Source organism: Acomys minous (assembly GCF_964271855.1).
Source record: "Acomys minous genome assembly, chromosome: 19".
Classification (NCBI taxonomy): domain Eukaryota; kingdom Metazoa; phylum Chordata; class Mammalia; order Rodentia; family Muridae; genus Acomys; species Acomys minous.
This window is the reverse complement of record NC_140499.1, coordinates 39,810,133-39,830,478: the sequence shown is the minus strand read 5'-3', so window position 1 is coordinate 39,830,478 and position 20,346 is coordinate 39,810,133. Positions and strand designations below refer to the sequence as shown.

Sequence of the window (20,346 nt, the reverse complement as noted above, 5' to 3'; positions counted from 1 at the left end):
GGGGTTACTTTAGCAGACAGATTTGAGAGTTTCACCCCGTGTTTGGCTGGCCCATTGTTTTGAGCCTGGGGCACATCATGGCAGGCATGCATAGCAGAACAAAACTGTGCACATCACAAAGCCAAGGAGTGTAAAGGAAGAGACGAAGACCTACAGGCCTCTTTAGGGGCATGTCCTCAATGGTCTGCTAGGCTCCTCCTCATATAGCTTCACCCCAATAACTGCTAGATACTGGCAACCAACACTTTTAACACATGAACCTTTCTTTCTCTCTCTCTTGTGTGTGTGTGTGTGTGTGTGTGTGTGTGTGTGTGTGTGTGTGTGTTCTAAGCAATAGCAAGTAAGTGGTATGAAGACAGTAGTGGGCATTAAGTCAGATGCACACGCATTCCTCACTGTTAGGCATGAGGTTGGTACAGTAATTAGTAATTAAATTAAGTTAAAATTTTACTCTGGTTTAAACAATGTATTTTCTATCTCCAAAGAGACAGACTTCTTAATTGAACTGTGTCTGAGACTAGCTAATATTTTGCTCAGAGATAGTTGATGACTGTTGCCAGGGAATCAAAACCTTACTCTACCCCCACTGCAGACCCCATAGCCTACTCTTTCTTACTCGCCATGCTGAGGGCCTCATATGCCAATTGTCTTCTGAGTTACTCTGGATACCCTTAACCTTTCTGACTAAGTCTTCACTGATGCTGTCCAAGACCTCACTTCATCCCAGTCCAGCCTACTTCCTTTCCCTGTGGCCTGCACAGTGTGGCTGTTTTAATTCTGACTTGATCTTTGTCTGAGAGATTTTAAAGAGAGTTTCTTATGCCTCAGCTCAAAGTCTCTAAGAAAATACCACAAAGAGGCTTTAACCACGGTGCTGGAGCTGCAAGAACTAAGATGAACTGATACGTTCCTCGTGAGATTTTTGTATGACATTTTCTTGGGAGCTATGAATAGACATCTGTCCATCCCAGATAGGGCACTGATGGCAAACAAATGAACAGTTCCAATCAAGTCTAGCATGTGAACCAATGCATTTACTGAGGTTACTTTCAGGAGCATTGGTGATTCAAAGGCAGCGGATTCACTGAAAAGGCCACCCAGCATGGCTGAGGACTCAAAGAAGCAGTTATCACTGGATCTCGCAGAACAACAGGAAGGCCAAGCCAGTGCGTAGTCTCCTCTTCTCCATGGTTTTCTGCTGCACATATTACTTGAGGGAGAAGGCCTTGTGGTCTTAGTAAGTTACCTTAACTTACAAGCCTCTCTGTAGTGTAGTAAAGAAATGTTTCCACACAGGAAGTTAGCTACCAGGCAAGGTTCTTTTCCTGGCTTGCCAGCAGGCTCTTTTCTTATCATTGTTTCATTTATATGGAAAATAGAAAGGGAAAGGGTTGTGAGGCTGGATGGAATGAGGGGAAGGGAAAGAAGTCTTCTTTGGAGAACACACATTTCATTACTCCCAAGACCTCCGCTGCCCAGCGGCCTCTTAAAGGCCCCATCTCCAAACATCCTCATGTTGAGAGTTGGGACACAAAAACATTCACACTTCAAATGACGGTTTCTGATTATTGTGTTTATAATGTGCCAGGCAGAGTTTTCAGTACTACCCATACAAATCGGTTCATTTGGTCCTCATCACAGTTTGTGAGGTAAATGTTATGACTATACATTGCATAGAGAAGGAGGGCATGGGCGTTTGATCAGCTCACTGAAGTCTTATGTCAGAGTAGTAGGTGGCAGACTGGTGCTACAGAGCATCTTAGGGTAGATGCCACCAATGTTCTTAGCCGTGGTTCTAATAACGTTAATAACCATCTTCCTGAATGTTGAGTAATGGTGAAATTTGAGTGATTGAAAGCAACACCTCTTCCTCCTTCGCTTCATTTCAGGATAACACAGTGCTCAGGATAGGAGTTTGCTTCTCCAGGGACCTCTGTTTAGGACATGATCTGTGATCAGTGCCACTGCTGTCAGTGACCTCCCCAGAGGCCTTTCTTAGTCTGTGTTGGTTGGTTTGACTCAATGGCTTTGTCTTGATTCTCTGAAACGCTTCTGTTATCCCTTTAATTCCTGGTGTGAAGTGGTTAATGTGTGAGCAGAGGGAAAATCCAAGAGTCTCAGCCAAAGATTCCTAGCATGCTAGAAACACTCACTACCATGGAAGCACCACTCTCTCTATGCACAAATCCAGAGGTTGCTTCAGTACCTTGCCTTCAGCCATCTGGCCTCTGCTCTCCACACTACCACAGTTGCCCGGCCAGATAAACAGAAAGCTTGCAGAGCATGAGGCAAAATGTGAATTGTCAGCCGATACCCATCCTCACACTGAAAACCCCAGGGCTAAGGCAGTTTCACCAGGTCATCAAGCTGGGGCATGTCCACTCTACGATAGCAAATGAAAAGCCGATGTTACATGTTCCAGTAATTTGTAAATGTTTTCTTCTATCTGAAATGTCATCGTGCAGCCTTCTTTGAGGCAGGTTTTATCAGTTTGTTGAGAGTTGAGAGAGGGAGCTTTACAGTCTATTGCTGCAGCCAGAAGAACACACAAATGTGTTGAAAAGTATATCAAATCAGCTAGGTGGTGGTGGCGCACACCTTTAATCCAAGCACTGGGGAGGCAGAGGCAGGTGGATCTCTGAGTTCAAGGTCAGCCTGGTCTACAAAGCGAGTCTAGGACAGCCAAGGATACACAGAGAAACCCTATCTCGAAAAACCAAATGTATATGTATGTTTATGTATATATATATATAAATACGGTAAATAAGCAAGGTGTTTGCTGCAACTCACTACTGGGCAAATTACTGAAGATGGCTGCCCATGGGAGGCAACAGAGTTGGCTTTTGGTTTCCTAATTAAGGAAGTACCTCATCATAAAAGAACATTAGATTTTTTTGAGGATGCCAGATTGTTACATTTAGGTAACATGCTTAATAAGTGAGTTATTTTATCAATATAGATTTAATTGTATTTCTTAATTCTAACACAGATGGGTGCAGAAATGCTATAAAACCTGTAATAGCTTTTGAGTTTTGTGTGGCTTGAATTTTTAATATTTCTATATTAATATCTTTTCTTCAGTGTATATTTTCTTCAGGTATCAGATGTAAGATAATGTTGTAACTTAGATGTGTATTGATAGTGGACCCTGAATGGAACTGGCTTCTTACAGAGAAAAACTCTGAGGGCTTAAATTTAAACACAGAGGTCATGCAATACTCAGTTAAACACTAGAAATAAAAATTGTTTTGGCGAGTAAAAAAAAAATTCCGCCTTTTAGCGTTCATTGCTTCAGTGATGGCACTTGATGGCTGGTAGACTTTACTGACGCCTGTGAACTTCTAGTTTTGTGTTTTGCTTTATGTTGTGCAATTTATCTTTCTGTGTTTGTTTTCCTTTTCTTTCTTGTATTCCCTTTCCCCCTCCTTTCATCCTTCCCATGCATTTGGGGATGTAATTCAGAATATTACTGAGATACATCTCTGAGTCTAGTTCTCTTAAGCAATGTTTTTATTATTTTATCTCCTCCCCCTGAAGAATCTTCCAACTATAATTTTGGGGGATTCTTTCTTGACTCCACTAGGCTAAGGTGGGTGTGTTGAAGTTACCTTTAATTGGCATCTTGTACATGATGAATGTACTAAACTGTTAAATCAGATCATTTTTCACAGTTAAGACTTTCTGCTCTCCACTCCAAGAGCTCAGATTTGACATTGCTGAAGTTTACTTTTATCATTTGAAATAATCTGCGGCTCACAGCACCTGTTTGATAAGGCAAACACTCTGCAGATATGTCAAGTACGATGTTTCTGGCTGATACAATGAAAAGGAATATTTTGAAAACATTGGAAAGCTTGCAGAAGTCAGGGGATGAGGTAGTCCCTTGTCACTCTTACAGCAAGACATGTGACAGTTGTGGCATCTTGGGGACACCAATCAGAGACATGCTGCAGAGCTCAGTTGTGGAAATGACCCAAGCCATTTAAAGTCAATCATCCACTCAAGGTTGGAGTTTCTTCAGAAAAAGTCCATTTGCTCTAAGCTTAAATTAGGTGCCTGTTCCTTGACAGGGTGATTCGCAGGCCACCAAAGATTCACAAAGTCTGTGGGGAGCGTTTCTAAAGAAAAAGGAGGACAGCCTTACCGAACCAGGGGAAATGGGCAAATGACCACATGTCTACTTCCAGGAAAATTGATCTTAAGGCATAGTAGGTGTAAATAAGAGCTAGAGCATGGACAGGAAGTAGTTAGATATTACCTACATTAACTTGTCAAGTCATTCCTCTAGATAGAAAATCTCAGTAGCTTAATGAGCTAAAAATTGTGAAAACTTGTTCCTTGGTTTCATGAAACATGTATTTAACTTACCAAACACATAAAAAGATGACATGAATGCACACTGAATCACCAGCCAACTTTAACAACTGGTCTTGTGATAATCCTGTTTCTTTTGATTGCATTTTAGAGCAGCTTAATTGGTGCTTTATACAACTGGTTATATAAAAAGTCACAAGATCTCATGTCTGAAAACTTTCTTTAGAAATATAAACCCAGGTGTCAGTCCATCATTAGTCTTATACTAACAGACTGATAAACAGATGGACAGAAGAAATAATGAAAGATATATTTGTGTAACCACAATATATTATTTACCTGGCACTACAATTTATTTTTGAAAGGGCCAAGGTTTTAGCTCAATGCTAGAGTGTTCACTTAACATGCACAAGGTCCTGATGCTGAAAATGATGGCAACAACCATAATTATTATCCAAGCCCAGTGTGATAGCTTGTATGTGTAATCCAAGCACTTAGGAGACTGAGGCAAGAGGGCTGCTGTGAGTTTAAGGCCACTTGAGCTACACAAGGAGTTGCAGGATAACGTAGGCTGCAGTGTAAGCCTTTTGTTCCCCCAAAGAAATAATTTACTTTTATCATAAGACGTTTTACTGGCTTAAGCTTGATGATCTATTCCTTAACAAGTCTCTTTTCAGGTTACCTCTGTCAACGTGTCATCTGATCCTCGGGGTCTTGAATAAATCAGAAGCTTTTTTGACTGTGAGCTGTGCTCTGCTCTCTTGCAGTTGAAAGATGCATGAGTGTGATGCAGTCCGGGACGCAGATGATCAAGCTGAAGCGTGGCTCCAAAGGCCTCGTTCGCCTCTTCTACCTGGATGAGCACCGGACCCGCATCCGATGGCGACCCTCTCGGAAGAGCGAGAAGGCAAAAAGTAAAACCAGCCTTTGAGTTCTTTGCTTTGATTGATACAGTTTTGCATGGAAATGCGTGGGAAGGGCTGAGGGAGCTCCATGGAAGCTTTGTGTTTGTAGAAGGGCCATACTTTTGCAGAGTTTTGGGGTCCGTTGATTACAAAACAATAAATGACAATGATCTTTGGGAAATGGAAATCCATGAAGGCTTTCTTGTCCATAAGTGCTAAAATGCTAATATTTCCTCTGTGTTGGAGATTCATCACGTCTTATTTTTATTTGAGATATCAGGTTCACAGCTTGAAACTTGTTCCTATACAAGGTAAGGGATTTTATAAATCAAATGGACTTTAAAGTCTATTGCTATCCTCCAAGCAATCAACCGATTCATGAAGTCAAAACCGTGTTTAAGTGGATAAAGCTTCTTTCTCCCATCTATACTGTCTGTATTAGCAGGATTACTGTAGAGAAAGAGAACCAGTAGATGGATAACTGCTCGGGTAGACATAGGCAGATGAGGTTTATTAGGTGAAATGACTCATGTGTTTATGGAGGCTTAGCAGTGCCATGATGTATGTTCCCACTGCCAGTTGTGGAACGACAGACATCAGTGGCAGGTTCGGACCAAGTCTCAGGGCCAGCAGCCAGGAGAGGGGATGGTGGGACTCTCAGTTCTAGGGTGAAGGCCTGAGCTCCCTCAGTGTTGTAGTTTCAAGTCCCACAGTCCAACAGCTCAAGACGATGAGGTATTGATATCACTGGGCAGAACGAGATGAGTGTCTCAGCTCTAAGAGGGAGAAAATTTACTTTTATCTTCTGCCTTTTTTCTTTTTCTATCTGAGCTGTTTGACAATTGGGTGCTGTCCACTCCCACTGGGTGAGCGTGGCTCTTCCTTATTCAGGCCATTTATTCTAACACTGATTTCTTTCCTACTAACTCTCCTAGACGTACCGAGCAATGATGTTGCTCCTGGTATCTGGCTATCTTTTCATCAGTCTGTAGGGCACTGTAACTATTAGCCACGCCTTCTGGATTTAGCACTAAGTTCATGTTGAATCCCCTTCCGTGGCTCTCATCCGCTCACTCCTTTCTTGTTTTACATTAACGTCATTGGTTGAAAATGCCTTTGCCTTTCTGGTAGCCTATTGTCGAGACTTCTAACACCCCTTCATTTTCACTAGGCTCTTCTCTCTTCATCAGAAACAGAAGACTTTTTCTAAAGTATAATCTTACATTGTAAATAAGCATCTTATCCCCTTTAACAAGAAACTTGGGGCCAACCCCGAGAAGATTTGTTTCTTACTCTGTTCTCTGCCTTGTTCCTGGCTCTGTCCCTGGTGCTGACCAAGCAATCAAGGCAAACAGTAACCAGGCTCCAGCTACTCTGAGGCACAAAATAAAAAGGAAGAAGAGATAGGAACCTCCTCTTTCTCCTTGTCTCCCTTCTCCTCCCTGTGGCTTAGATCTGCCAGGACCTGCCCAGGAGCTAAGCATCAGCTGATTTCCCTGTGTGTCATGCAGGGAGTGACTTGATGCTGAAATATAACCAGTACCCGGGTCTTGAGGCAGAATGAGGGAGAGGGTAGATGGCAGTCAGTGGGATATGGAACATTCCAGACTCTTTCCTTAAAACACATGTGCAACATGGAGAAAAGATAGTACCTGTCTGGTGCAATCTTTACGTGTCTTTCTGTTAAGCCTCTTGTATAACGTGCCTCTATGCCTGTTATCCTAGCTTCTCAAAGGCCTTTTGTCTATGTCTCCAACTACACTTCCTGCCGTTCTGTCTCCTGAGCATTTTAGGACAGCATCCTCACAGAAGCAGGCCTGCTGTTCCTGTCTATCTTGCCCCTTCCTCCGGGAAGCCATCTCGTTCCTTCTTACTTTTCTAAGCCATGTTATTCCTACATTTGCCCCACGAGTCATATTAATCTGTGCTACTTCCTTTTTATTTTCTACCCATCTTAGACATTTTTCAAAACAACATGTGACTCAAAAGTGTTTGTGTACATTCCCCTACATAAATATGTAAAAGAAGTTTGAAATATTTATTAGCCATTTTTTCTATCAGTCTTCTTGCCCCAGTAGGTATCTTTGTTTCTTTCCTGTAAATGTCAGCATGCTGTATGAAGTGTTGCTTTGGGAATACACTGTCAAGAATGCTCCAAAAGATAAATTGTTAGGAAGTTTGAGGCCTTTGAGGCCAGTTTTGCAGTTTGGTCTTTGAAAGTACTACTTACAGGCAATGATATTTTTCTTCCTTGAAATATTTGAAAATGATTTTGCATGTCTTCTTTCTTTCTTTTCATTTCTTTTCTTTTCTTGAGACTGGGTTTCTCTGTGTAGCCTTGGCTGCCCTGGACTCACTTTGTAGACCAGGTTGGCCTCGAACTCACAGGGATCCGCCAGCCTCTGCCTCCCGAGTGCTGGCGGGAGGTACCGCCACGTCTGTCTTGCATTTCTTATTTCTTAATCATTACAGAGATATGTCTTCACCTGCCCTATAACTATATGTCTTACTTCCCTTACAGTACTTATTGACTCCATCTACAAAGTCACAGAGGGAAGGCAATCTGAAATATTCCATAGACAGGCCGAGGGGAACTTTGATCCCAGTTGCTGTTTCACCATCTACCATGGCAACCACATGGAGTCCCTGGACCTCATTACCTCCAACCCAGAGGAGGCACGCACCTGGATCACAGGCCTCAAGTATCTGATGGCTGGCATCAGTGATGAAGACTCCCTGGCCAAAAGGCAGAGGACCCATGACCAATATCCTTCCTAGAACTTCATGTCTGAGTTGCTTGTGTGTGCCCAAGTGTGCGTGTGTGTGTGTGTGTGTGTGTGTGTGTGTGTGTGTGTGTGTGTGTCCACAAAGTGGGGATAGAAAACACTTTGCTTCTTTCCATATTTTGATGTCTGATGTGCCTTCTTGCTGTCTGTTTTTCTGTCACTTGAATTGTCCTCTGCCCTTTTGCTCTCATTTCCAAGGCCTGAATAAGTAAAACCATAGAGACATGACAATGTGTGAACTCAGGAGCAAAATTCTGAAGAAACTGAGTGTAGCTCCATAATCAGAGAGGTCCTTTATTAGACATGATTGTATTTTTACATTGAGGAGTTCATTAGCTGTAATTGGGGGAGGACTAATTTGGATTATAGAAAATCTTGGCATGTCATAAATTCAGTTTAGCCTAACAAATACTTTCAGGGTTCTAATTATGTCCTGCACACCAAGAACCTCTCAGCTATTTTTTTCTTTTGAACTTACGGCACAGACACCGAATGGTTAACACTGTGGAAGAAGAAATGTTCTTTTTAATACACGCACCCTCTCTAAAGTGACCGAGAAATGAGAGTTTCCGTGTTGATCAACCTCTCCTTTTTAAAAATTTAAAAATTATAGTTTGTGCATTTGAAAATTTCACACTTGAATATCTGTTTTGATTAAATCTTTCCTTCTTTCCATCTTCCCCCACTCCATCCCCAAACACCATGAGCCCATTTGGTGATGCTATTAAGCACTGTGATGTAGGTACATGGTACCTATCCTCTGGTACCTGGGCAACCCATCAGGGCCACATCTGAAGAAATCTAATTCTCTCCCCTCCCATGGCCGTCAGCTGCCGGTAGTTCAGTTCAGGGGCGGGGAAACGACTTTGTGAGTCCTTCCTCACTTGGGCTTGCACGCTGGCTGGCTTTATCTTGTGCATTCAGTCACAGCCATTGTGAATTCATGTGTGTAATGACCTTGTCATGTCTGGAAAACACTGTTTCACAATCTTCGCACTCCCTCTCCTTAAATGAGAGTGGAGGCTCAGGGAACGAGGCTGTGCTTTAGGTGTCCCATTTAATACTGAGCAATCACATTCTCCATACTTTGACCAGTTGTGGGTCTCTGTATTAATAACCATTCACTGCAAAAGGAAGCTTCTGTAATGGAGGTTAATATGTGCACTCATCTAAAAGATAAGCATCCTGGAGGAAGTTTAATACCATTTCCACTTAGCAGAATCATACTACTTAGACTCTTCCCTAGCGAGGCCACACGTTTTTTGGCCCTGTTAACAGTACCAAGCATGAGTTTCACCGTGTAGAGCAGGCCTTAAATCCCACCAGAAAGCAGTTGGTTACTCTCTAAATATTCATGTCATTATAACCTCAATAAAGGTATTTTGTCATCCTTCTGATTCTTGACGAAACCTGTTCCTGTGGTCCTGCCCTGCTGAGGAGATAAATAATTAATGCACTTGGTCTGAAGACACATTCCTGCTGGATAGAGTTGATCACATTCTGGGGTCTTTCTGACCACAGTTTCCCTGCCTATAAAGTAAGGATATTGGGCTAGTCCAGGTCTGGTTTCCTTCTTCATGCCATCAATGGTCTTAAAAAAAAAAAAAAAAAATATATATATATATATATATATATATATATATATATATATATAACAATATAATATACATATATATTACATCACATTGTGGTGTCATTTTCCTTCTAGCCACCACCACCATAATCATTATTATATACAGGAGTGAGGAGAATTTTATACTCATTATCTGTGTAGATCCACACACAGGATACTGTTGAAACAGAAGGGAACAGTCACCTCAGGAAGGGATTTCAACAGTGTGAAGGCTAAGCTGACCAGCCGCAAGACTTTCATCTTTATTCATAGCAAGCCGATGAGTGCAAGTGCGATTCCTGAATGAGTTAAAAGCATGAGCTAACACTCTCTGTCTCAGTCTGTTGGTTTGACACTTGGTGAAGCGGAACAAAAAGAAAACCCAAGTAAGCAACAATATGGAACAGTGGGGACACGTTCTGAAACAAGCCCTAAGATGAGCAGTTTCTGGGTGGGGTTAATTCAGTGGCTCAGTGATGTCACCAGAGACCCAGATCTGCATCCCTAACATGTGGGCATGGTCCCTCAGCTGCCTGGGTACCTCTTGGTCAAAGGAGGTGTAGCATCTTTAGATGGCAATGCCAAACACAGTCTCCCTAGGGGAATACTGTTTCACCTTACAAATGAAAGAGAGCAGAAAAAAAGAAAAATTCTTTCTAGAAGTCCCTCATCACTGGCCAGAATTCCTAGTTCAGGCCTATTCCTGCTTAAAGACTGCCATGTTGCTTTAGTAATATGGGGTATATATTAATATTTGCCATATTAGAAGCTGAATCTGAGCACTAACAATAGCCAATTTGTTTTAAGTCTTAGTAAATTTTACTACATTTCATGAAATGTACAATGACTATATCTTTCAAAGTAAAGTAGCAAAACCTCGAAGGATCCTGCTGCTTCATTACCATACATGTTTCTACCATGTTGGATGTAAGAGAGCACATGAGTTTCCGTGTCTATTTTGTTCTTAGCCTGTAGTGATATGTTGGCTTAAAGTACACAGGAGAAACTCCACCTCACACAGATAGGATGTGAAAGTTGGAGACTTTCATCAGAGACTCTCAGGAATGCACCCTGAGGATGGCTGGGTAAAGTCCAAGAGTCACCTCTTTCCCTTCAGTGGCTGGCCACCATTAGAGCATATGACTTGGATACAGTAATATAGTTGAGGTTCTGTATGAAACAAGGAAAAATAATGGTCACAATTATTTTTGTGCAACAATCAGTTCTGGTACTCACGATGTGTAGCCAGTTAACTAGAACCCACTCGAGTCTTTAGCCCAGAGTCAGAATCCTTGACACAGACAGGCAGGGGGTGGGCATAGATGGCAGGAGCCTCTTCTTGCTTTACTGCTCAGTGGGTTGTTTTCGTTTACTGCCACCTGAAAGTATTTTCATTTGAGTCATCAATGTGGTGGCTAAGACATGTCATATTCTGGACACGGGTCATCCGGGAAGGAAGCCCACCTGGGAACTGCACACATAGGCAGTTTCATAAGACACTTAGAGACAGTTGGTGTCTGTGCCAGTAAGAGAAGGAAAAGGAAGTTAATACATAGTAAGAAAAATAGTAAAATCTGAGTTGAGGCAGGTCACCATGTTTCAGAAATGACAAGGGTTTAGGTAATATAACAATAAATTGGCATTGCATTTTGAATTTTCCTCGTCTGTATGTGAGTGTACACATGAGTGTGCAGGTTCACACTAAGGTGAGAGCATGGCGATCAGAGGACAGCATGTAGGAGTTACTTCTCTCCTTCCACGTGGGTGCCAGGGATTGGAGTGAGGGCATCAAGGCCTGACAGCAAGGACCTTTACCCACCAAGTCATCTCTCCAGCTCCAGATTGACATTCTTGATTGGACATATGTTTAATTAATCAGGGAGAAAGGATGTAGGATGTTCACGATTAGACTTCATTTAGGACTTAAACTTTCATGAATAAATAATAAATATGAATCTTAAGTGGCAGAAGGAGCACATCCATTCCCCTAAGGCATGAAGTGTTTTTCCATCATGGTGGGCCAGGTACCATGCAGGTTTGGGGGATTCTACCCTTTTGTTTCAAAGTCTGTATCGGTAGGATGTCTGTGCTGGTAACACAGGTGCTTGCTCACTGGAGGATGTGGAGGGCAGATGGATAGATGCAAGCACAGCCTACCACATACTGAGCACTTCCGTTAACAGGCTGTTTGATGCTGCCTTGCCAAAGGCTGGCAAGTTTCTTCCTTCTTCCTTCGGGTGGAGGAACTCTGAAATCTCAGCACCCCTACCCCACGCAAAGTGTATGGTGCTGGTGTATGCCCTCAGCATCGGCTCCATCAGCCTGGTCCCTCTTTTCTCTATGCCCTCTGTCCTGACACTGAAGGAATTGCCACCTGGAGGCTTCCCCTTATGTTGGTGTAAGTTAGAACTTTCCTGCTTCAAGCTGGGGGTGGGGGGGATGCAGCCCACCTCCTAAGCTTGTCTAGGATTATTAGCTGAGTATGGGTTGAAAAAGTTAAAAAGAATGCTAACATTTTTTAGTTAAAATTTGAGCTTCCTTGTGCACAAGCAAAGTGTTGCTGAAGCAGAGCTGTGCACCTTCCTGTGGGTGTTGTTTATCAAGATGACACCCCATGAGTGGAGGGGCTGTAGCGGAGATGAGTTGTCTGCAAAGACCGGAAGGTTGTGTGTAGAGGAATTTTAATCCAGCCACATGGCTGCTCTGGCTGGAATACAGACACGCTTTTAATCTTAGGAGACAGAGGCAAGCAGATCTCTGAGTTCTGTTCAGGTGGTTCAGTTGAGTCAGTGAGTTGAGAGGCAGTGCAGTGGAGCTGAATTTGTGACAGTTCAGTTCATAGAATTCAGAGGCAGTTTTTACTGGGAGAGTTTTACAGAGACAGGTTGAAGCGAGGACAAGTTAGACAAAGGTAGAGACAGAATGAGCCAGAGAATGAGAAGGAGCCAGAAGATTAGAACAGACTGCCAAAGTTAGTATGAGGCCAAGCAGAACAGTTCAGTCAGAGGTTGAGAGAGAAGCCAGTTTGAATCAGTCAGCTTGGAGAGGCATTTGAGCCAGAACAACTGAGTGGAGCCAGCCAGCTAGAGTTCAGAAAGCCCTGGAAAGAATGAGCTTATTCAGCAGTAAGTCTCAGAGGCTGAAAACAATCTAGTCCTAGATTAGCTTGTACGGATGCTAGAAGCTTTTGGGACTAGACCAAGGTTAGCAGATGGGGCAGTAAGCCTCAGAGACAACAATTAAGTCAGGAGAATTAAAGACACTGACACTCAGCAGGCGAATGGCAGCCACTTCACAGAAAGTTTGCCTACTCTCACCCGCATGTGAAGTAATACCACGTAATTTTGCATTCTCCTATGGTTTTGTCATAGACAGCACCAACCATAACCTTTATTTCCTTTTTCCTCTGATTTTTCCTCTGCAGAATGGCTTACTTTTCTTAATGCTGCTGTTGTGTGTGGTAATGACTCATCAGCTCAGGGCATTTCTGGGCACGCACCTCTTAGTTATAGAGTACAGCTTGAAGGTACCAGGAACCTTTCAACTGTTTTTCTATACGTGCTGCTACTGGAAATAATAATGGGTTTTCCTTTCATAGGATGTTGAAATTACAGTGCGCTCACGGTTATCTAGCTATGTTTTCTGATGCTGGAGAGGTAGAAACAGCGGCACTTAGAGGTGACATGGGTGACCCGCTATAGCAGGCCTGTGTCCGCAGTAGAATCAGGACCAGTGCTTATTTCTTGTTCACACTGAAGGATGGCCGTCCCTTGTCTCTTCCCAAGTCTTTCTGTAGAACAAGTAGATGGTAATATTGCTTTCATTGGATTCATTGATTCGCTCCTTTGTATCATGGCTGAGTGTGTTGCTGAGTGTGTTGCAGGCCACAGAGGAGTATTCAGTCAAAAACGGTGGCACTCAAGGGGGAGGGTGCTGCATACAGAAAACAGAAACCCCCCCCCCAAAAATATTAGTAATGACCATCCCTTGAATTTTTTACTTATTTTTCTTCTAGTTCTTTTCTCCCTTTAAACTCTAGGTAAAGTATACACTGATCTGATGAGGGAAAAAAATGGAAAGAGCTGAGCTTTTGTCTTAATTTTGTTATAAAATAACTCTGGAAGGAAAGCAAACTTAATCTTTCTGGTTGTCGTTACTTAGTTTTTAAGTTTACAGTGACTAGCACATATACATTGTGTAAATTAATGGGGTTCCTGTGTTCTTTCCTTCCTTCCTTCCTTCACTCATTCATACACATATAAGCTTTTTACTTCCTAAGGCATTAATCTTGCATAGTCATACGTTGAATCATATAGGAAATGTAAGTATGGATTGCTGTCACTGGGAAGTTGCTTGATAATTTGAGTTAGGGAAAAGAAATCTTTCTGTAATGTTACCTGCTTGATAAGGTGACTTTATCCATTGACCCTCTGCTGTGCTTCACTTCTTTTCTCCCAATTATTGTTTTATTTTTAAATTTTTGATTTCTATTTATTTTGGGGGGGTTGTTTCTCATACATGCATTTCTCTGCCTATTGCCCACAGAGGCAGAGAAACTCCCCTAGATCTGGAGTTTTGATGGTTGTGAGCCTTCATGAAGGTGCTGGGAATTGAACCCAGTTTGTTTGGAAGAGCAGCAAGTGCTCTTAACTTCTGAATCTTCTCTTGATTTTTAAACCTATGCCTTTCCCTGAATTTGATTCTCTGGTTTCATTCTTTCTTTCCTTTTTAAAGTCATGATTGTTCAGTTCCTCTTCAATACTCTTTAAACTTTGAAACTGAATTTAATATTCTATGCCTACATACTATTTTTAAGCTATGTTATATTAAAATGTTATATGTTGAGAATTTTCAGGGCATCCATTTAATTTGCTCATTTATTTGCGTGTCTTGTAAGACTCAATGCACATCGTATGAATCCTTTATATCTAAACTTAGCTTCGTATTCTCACCACTGAGTCCCAGATCTGAGCATACTGACTATGATTAGATGTTTGTAATTGTAAGGGCAGTGCAGTCATATGTAGTGATAAAGGAGGGTTTGGTAGAATGCAGGCTTTAGGCCTTATGTGGAAGAAACATAGATGCCAAATCAGGTTACAAGAGTCATGGAACTGAGACTTCATTCCCTGTCTGTCTGTCTGTCTGTCTGTCTCTGTCTGTCTGTCCGTCTCTCTCTCTCTCTCTCTCTCTCTCTCTCTCTCTCTCTCTCTCTCTCTCTCTCTCTCTCTCTCTCTCTCCCTCTTCTAGCCATAAGGAGATTCAAGTAGATGTTCTAATTTTTAAAAATAAGAATAAGACTCAGAAAATAGAGATGAGATCTTGATTGCGAGGCTGATGAAAACAAACGTGTACTGAGAGAGGGGGCATAGGAGAAGACGAAGCCTAGATCTCTTATATTTGAAACTTCATCATAATGAGATCCTTGACCCAAGAGCTAGAGCATTACACCAGGCTGTTGTCTCTGTGTTCCACAAGTGAGGACCTCTAACCCTCTGTGTAGTAAGGAAATTTGTGTTGGCATGGCTGCATAACTGAGAAGATGGGGTCAGGCCATGAGAGAAGGGGCAGCATATGAAGCCACACAGAAATACTTGGGGTGTTGTGAGCAGAGGCTAGGGTGCTGTTCTCTACACAGAAAGCGCAACGTGACAAGCTGCCCCTTTTCATCTGGTGGAATACGGGGCTTTTCAACAGTAGATTTAACACTTAATTTGGATTAGATTGGGTTAGATAGAGTGTTTCAGCAGTCTGGTATGACTCCAGTTTTGCGGTGGAGGGCACCACCCATGTGCACCCCTTGCCCCTTCTTTCTGTGATTGTCATTATCAGGTGCTCATCAGAGCCTGTGCACTGCAGGTGCTCCTCAAAAGCATGTCTTCTGTGTCCATGTTCCTGACAGTGTGCTTGTGGCAGGCAATGAGCGAGCAGTTCTTATTTGGGTGAAAACTTTTCCTTGACCTTTCTGCACGTGGGTAAAGCAGACGTTTGAGGAGGCTGATAAGAACGGTGACGGCTTATTGAATATTGAAGAGATCCACCAGCTGATGCATAAGCTGAATGTCAACCTGCCCCGCCGAAAAGTCAGGCAAATGTTCCAGGTATGTGGTCACAACTGGCCTGGCCTTTTGTAAAACCCAACAATTCACTGACGTACTTAGGTGCATTAAAATCTATTATTCTGTTGGAAGCTGCCACTACTTGCTCTGTCCTCTTTTATTTTTTCTTTGATAAAGAGAGGCGTTGTGTCTCATCAAGGGAAAAATCCTTCATAAACTGAAGTGTTCGGTTCCAGCCCCTCAAATACTTTGCTGTTTCTGCTTTCAAGAGCAGCCAGAAGCATTTTTCCTGACACTTGAACGGTGTGATGACCTTGCTCAGGTCCTTTCGAGAGGCTGAGAACGCTTGTCTGCCTGCCACAGGGGTCTGCTGTGGGGTTTGGAATGAAAACAAGGTTACTGGAGGAAAGCCGTACTGTTAGGAGCCCTTTGGAGCATAAGATTGAAAACCCAGGAGGCTTGGAAGGGCTACTGTCAGTCAGAGTTCAGCCCTCTCTTGGTATATGGGACAAGATGCTCTTTCCTCTCAATCGTGAGGAAGGGCCTGAGCTGGAACTTACTCTTTGGCATCCAGCTCGGTTGTGCTTGGAAGTGAGCAGTGTTGGACAGTGACCAGATCGCATTGTTAGTAATGAGCAAGAGATAAATTGCAAAATGATATTTATTTGGAGATAAGTTATATGCATAATACATGTTTTATTAAGACTGTTCATTTGTTGTGACTAGACACATAAAAGGCATAAAGAGGTAAAGTGATTTATGTTTGGGCTTTTCTTTTCTTTTTTGGGGGGGGAGGGGCTTTTGTTTTCTAACCAGTTGCTGCTCTGTTCTTATCAGGGCAAGGACATAAGCAACAGGGGCCATATGTTTCAATAGTGAATGCAAGAGAGGCCGGGTCCCATCTCTGACCCTTTAAGGTGGTCTTGCTTAGGGGATACCCCCTTAAGAGATGGTTTGTATTGGGCTATTTGGTTCCATTGTACTGGAGAACAACACAAGAAAAGAAATGAAAAAAGGAAGGAGTGAAATACAGGGGAAACTAGAAAAAAATTTGTCTTATGTCTTACGGTTCAGAGTCAATACTTTAGACAAGTTTATTCCTTTAATAGCTACTGTTTTATTTTTTCTATTTTTTTATTTTTCTCCTTTATTAATTTATTCTTGTTACATCTCAATGGTTATCCCATCCCTTGTATCCTCCCATTCTTCCCTCCCTCTCATTTTCCCCTTATTCCCCTCCCCTATGACTGTTCCTGAGGGGGATTACCTCCCCCTGTATAAGTTCATAGGGTATCAAGTCTCTTCTTGGTAACCTGCTGTCCTTCCTCTGAGTGCCACCAGGTCTCCCCCTCCAGGGGACATGGTCAAAGGTGAGGCACCAGAGTATGTGAGAAAGTAATATCCCATTCTCCACTCTACTGTGGAGAGTGTTCCGTCCATTGGCTAGATCTGGGTAGGGATTTAAGGTTTACCGCCTGTATTGTCCTTGGCTGGTGCCTTAGTTTGAGCGGGACCCCTGAGCCCAAATCTGCCTATCATACTGTTCTACTTGTAGGCTTCTAGGTCCTAGAAGCTACTGTTTTAAATTGACGTATATGTCAGGTTCGTTATGACGTTTTCATAAATACGTTGGTTGCTTCTCTTCCCCTCTCTTTCCCCATCACACACTTACACCCTTGTGGCCTAAGTAGTTTCTTTTATGCTTCTATATCATTCTGTATCTGCTGACAGCCCAGGCTGCCTCAGAACTTACAGAGCTCCTTGTGCCACTCCAGTTCGGGGTTAATAAGCCACTGTATATGCAGTGAGACAGCACACTCTCAGATTTTAAAATATCTTAAGCCAGAAACTGACCAAGCAAGTATCCCTGCCCTACGTGAAGCATGTCCACGTGGATTTGGAATGAGGCAGGGATTTGCAAAGAAACATTTGTAGTGGGAGTGAGGGGTTCAGTAATCCTACACAGATTAAGTCCACATGAAGTTCTTAAATCCAGAAGTATTTTGGATTTAAGACTTTAGTTTTTCAGAGTTTGGGATATTTTAATACAGGCAAGTGGAGATCTTATACATATCTATTAAATAGGAGTAAACACACACACACACAGACAGGCATACCCTTAAAGGCAGGGTCTCACTATGTAGTTAAGGATGGCCGGAAACACACCATGTAGACCAGACTGGCTTTGAACTCACATAGAGTTGCCTGCCTCTTCCTCCTGAATGCTGGCATTAAGGTGTAAGTCCTCATGCCTGGCCAGATGAAGCATGCTGATATACAGTTGTAACAGTAAAGCGAACAGTAGTAGTTTATTCAATATCCTCGATGCAAAGACTCTTTATTACAGGCCCCGTATATCAAAAGCAATCTAAACCGTCATTTAAAATGCACCATGCAGAAGCTATACAAGGTTGAAATATGTTTCTATGTGCTCTTAACCTAAAGTTAGCATTAAGAAAAAAGATGCTTAAAAATCTGGAATGCGTCACTAATTTGCATGTTATCTTTGCTCAGAGGCCATGCTAATTTTCTATATTGTTCTAATTTTAGCGTATGTGCCACTGAAGCAAGCATGAGCAGTAAGCAAATGTTTTTCATGAGCATCTCGACTTTCCAGGCTATATTTAAATCTACTTAACATCTTAGTGTTCTTTCCACAACCCAAGGCCACTCATTTCCTGTCAGTTTCTGTTTGGTTACCATTGTGTGTGCTTTGAATGAAAGCAATCCTGTAAGTGGCTTGGTTGCTCATTACGGTTCCCTGGCAGTTTAGTGACTAATTCAGCCAGTCTAAAGATTTGTGCTGAATAGCTCTTGTGCAGTAATTATTAGCAACCAATAACTTAAAGTAAACATCTATCTGCGTGAGCTATTCAGACCTTTCCTCGGAGGGAAAACTGATAGTACCACTGGCTCTGCTGGCTCTAAGAGCCGGAAGCCACCCATGAAGCACCAGAGATTGTCCTAGGGGAAGAAATTCATTTCCTAAGATGCTACAGTTCTGAGGCGGGTGAGAGACAAGTATTAAAGCACACCTTCTCTCTTGTCCTTCGTCTGTTGTGCTCAAGGTTTATCTTTGATTGGTTTCCTCAAAGATCAGCTGTTGGTTTCCTCATTGGCTTTTAAAGATACCCTTTCTGGTTTTGTTTACAGTTTCCTTGGTTTCCTTTGGCTTAGTTCTTTTTAGCTTTTCAGTTGATTTGCTAGCTTTTTGTTTTATTTTATGTTTGTGACAGGGTCTCTTGATGCAGTGCAAACAGGCCTCCAGCTAGCCGCCCTTCTGCCTCTTTCTCATGGCAGGTTTTGTTTGCTAACACATTTGACTTCAAGCTTTTGCTCTAAAGGTTCAATCTGCCTTTAGCAGCTTACTGCTTGCTTGTTTGTAATTTTTATTTCTGCTTCTGGGATTGAAAGCAGGGTTGTCATACAGATTTAGGCTTAATGCACACATATGTTTTTAAATTTGTGTTTTGCTTGCATACATATAAGGCACTACATATATTCAGTATTGAAGGAAGCCAGGAGAGGGCATTGTAGCCACTGGAACCGGAATTAAATAGCTGTGATCTGTCATGGAGGTGCTTGAAACAGAACCTGGGTCCTCTGCAATAGCAGCTGATGCTGTGTTTGTAACTGCTGAGCCATCTTTCTAGCCTCAGCATCTTACAAAATTGAATTAGATTTGTTCACTTTGATGTGTTTATTTTTACTGTTAAGTATTATTTCAGTACTCTGCTTCAAAGATTTTTCTGTTAACTTACAGATGTACTATAATTATATAGTTAATTTAAACCCAGAGAAATTAGTTTGTATAAAGTTGACTATGGTTTGTCGAAACCTCTTTTCTTACCTAATAATCAAATTTTTAATAATGTTAATAATGTTCTTTGTGTGCTTTAAAGTGTATTTTTGTGACTCATGTGTTGGCCTCTTTACAGTGAATGTTACTTTGTTATTCTGAATTCTCTGTTTCCAATTCTCACCAGCTTTCTCCCCTATACTTTGTTCAGGAAGCTGACACAGATGAGAATCAGGGAACCTTGACATTTGAAGAATTCTGTGTTTTTTACAAAATGATGTCATTGAGACGTGATCTTTATTTGCTGCTCTTGAGCTACAGTGACAAGAAAGACTACCTGACTGTGGAGGAGCTGGCTCAGTTTTTGAAGGTGGAACAAAAGGTATCATTAGACTGTGGAGTGAATTGTTCGCTCAAAAGTACTTGAGAGATGTGGGCATCTTTTGAGTCTTTGACTGTAGGTATATGTTAAACCCAGGATACACCGATAGACAGCACAAGTCATCAAAGTTTACGACATCTGTCTATCAGCTCCGAAGCCTAGCATGTATAACTTTATCTTGCCCATGTTGAATATTTTGTGTATTTTTCTACAAAGGAATGAAATTTAACTCATCTTTCATTTTAGATACACTGCAATGTTTTTTTTTTATACTGTGATGTACTAGTTATAGTATAAATTTGAACTTTGTATTGATTTATATTAGTATTAATTGATATTAACTCATAGTGTAGTTTTTTTTTTTACTGTGACAATTCTTAGATCACACTATGGACACTGATAATTCAGATAAGAAACTGGCATCTAATCATGTATAAAGGCTAGTAAATTTGGCCCTGCCTAGAGTGGGAATTTAAAAATTTTAAAGGA

The 20,346-nt window shown here is 41.9% G+C and overlaps 1 protein-coding gene across 9 annotated transcripts in view; it reads left to right on the top strand.

Annotated features, from left to right (window-relative positions):
- The window catches only part of PLCH1 (phospholipase C eta 1), a 207,545-nt gene that overhangs the window by 110,580 nt on the left and 76,619 nt on the right, over positions 1-20,346 (top strand). For all 9 annotated transcript variants that reach the window (XM_084769032.1, XM_084769039.1, XM_084769038.1 and 6 more), the window contains 4 exons: positions 5,082-5,228; positions 7,741-7,984; positions 15,589-15,718; positions 19,687-19,857. In XM_084769032.1, coding sequence (XP_084625158.1) covers positions 5,082-5,228; positions 7,741-7,984; positions 15,589-15,718; positions 19,687-19,857 — 692 coding nt within the window. The remainder of the gene's footprint in view (positions 1-5,081; positions 5,229-7,740; positions 7,985-15,588; positions 15,719-19,686; positions 19,858-20,346) is intronic.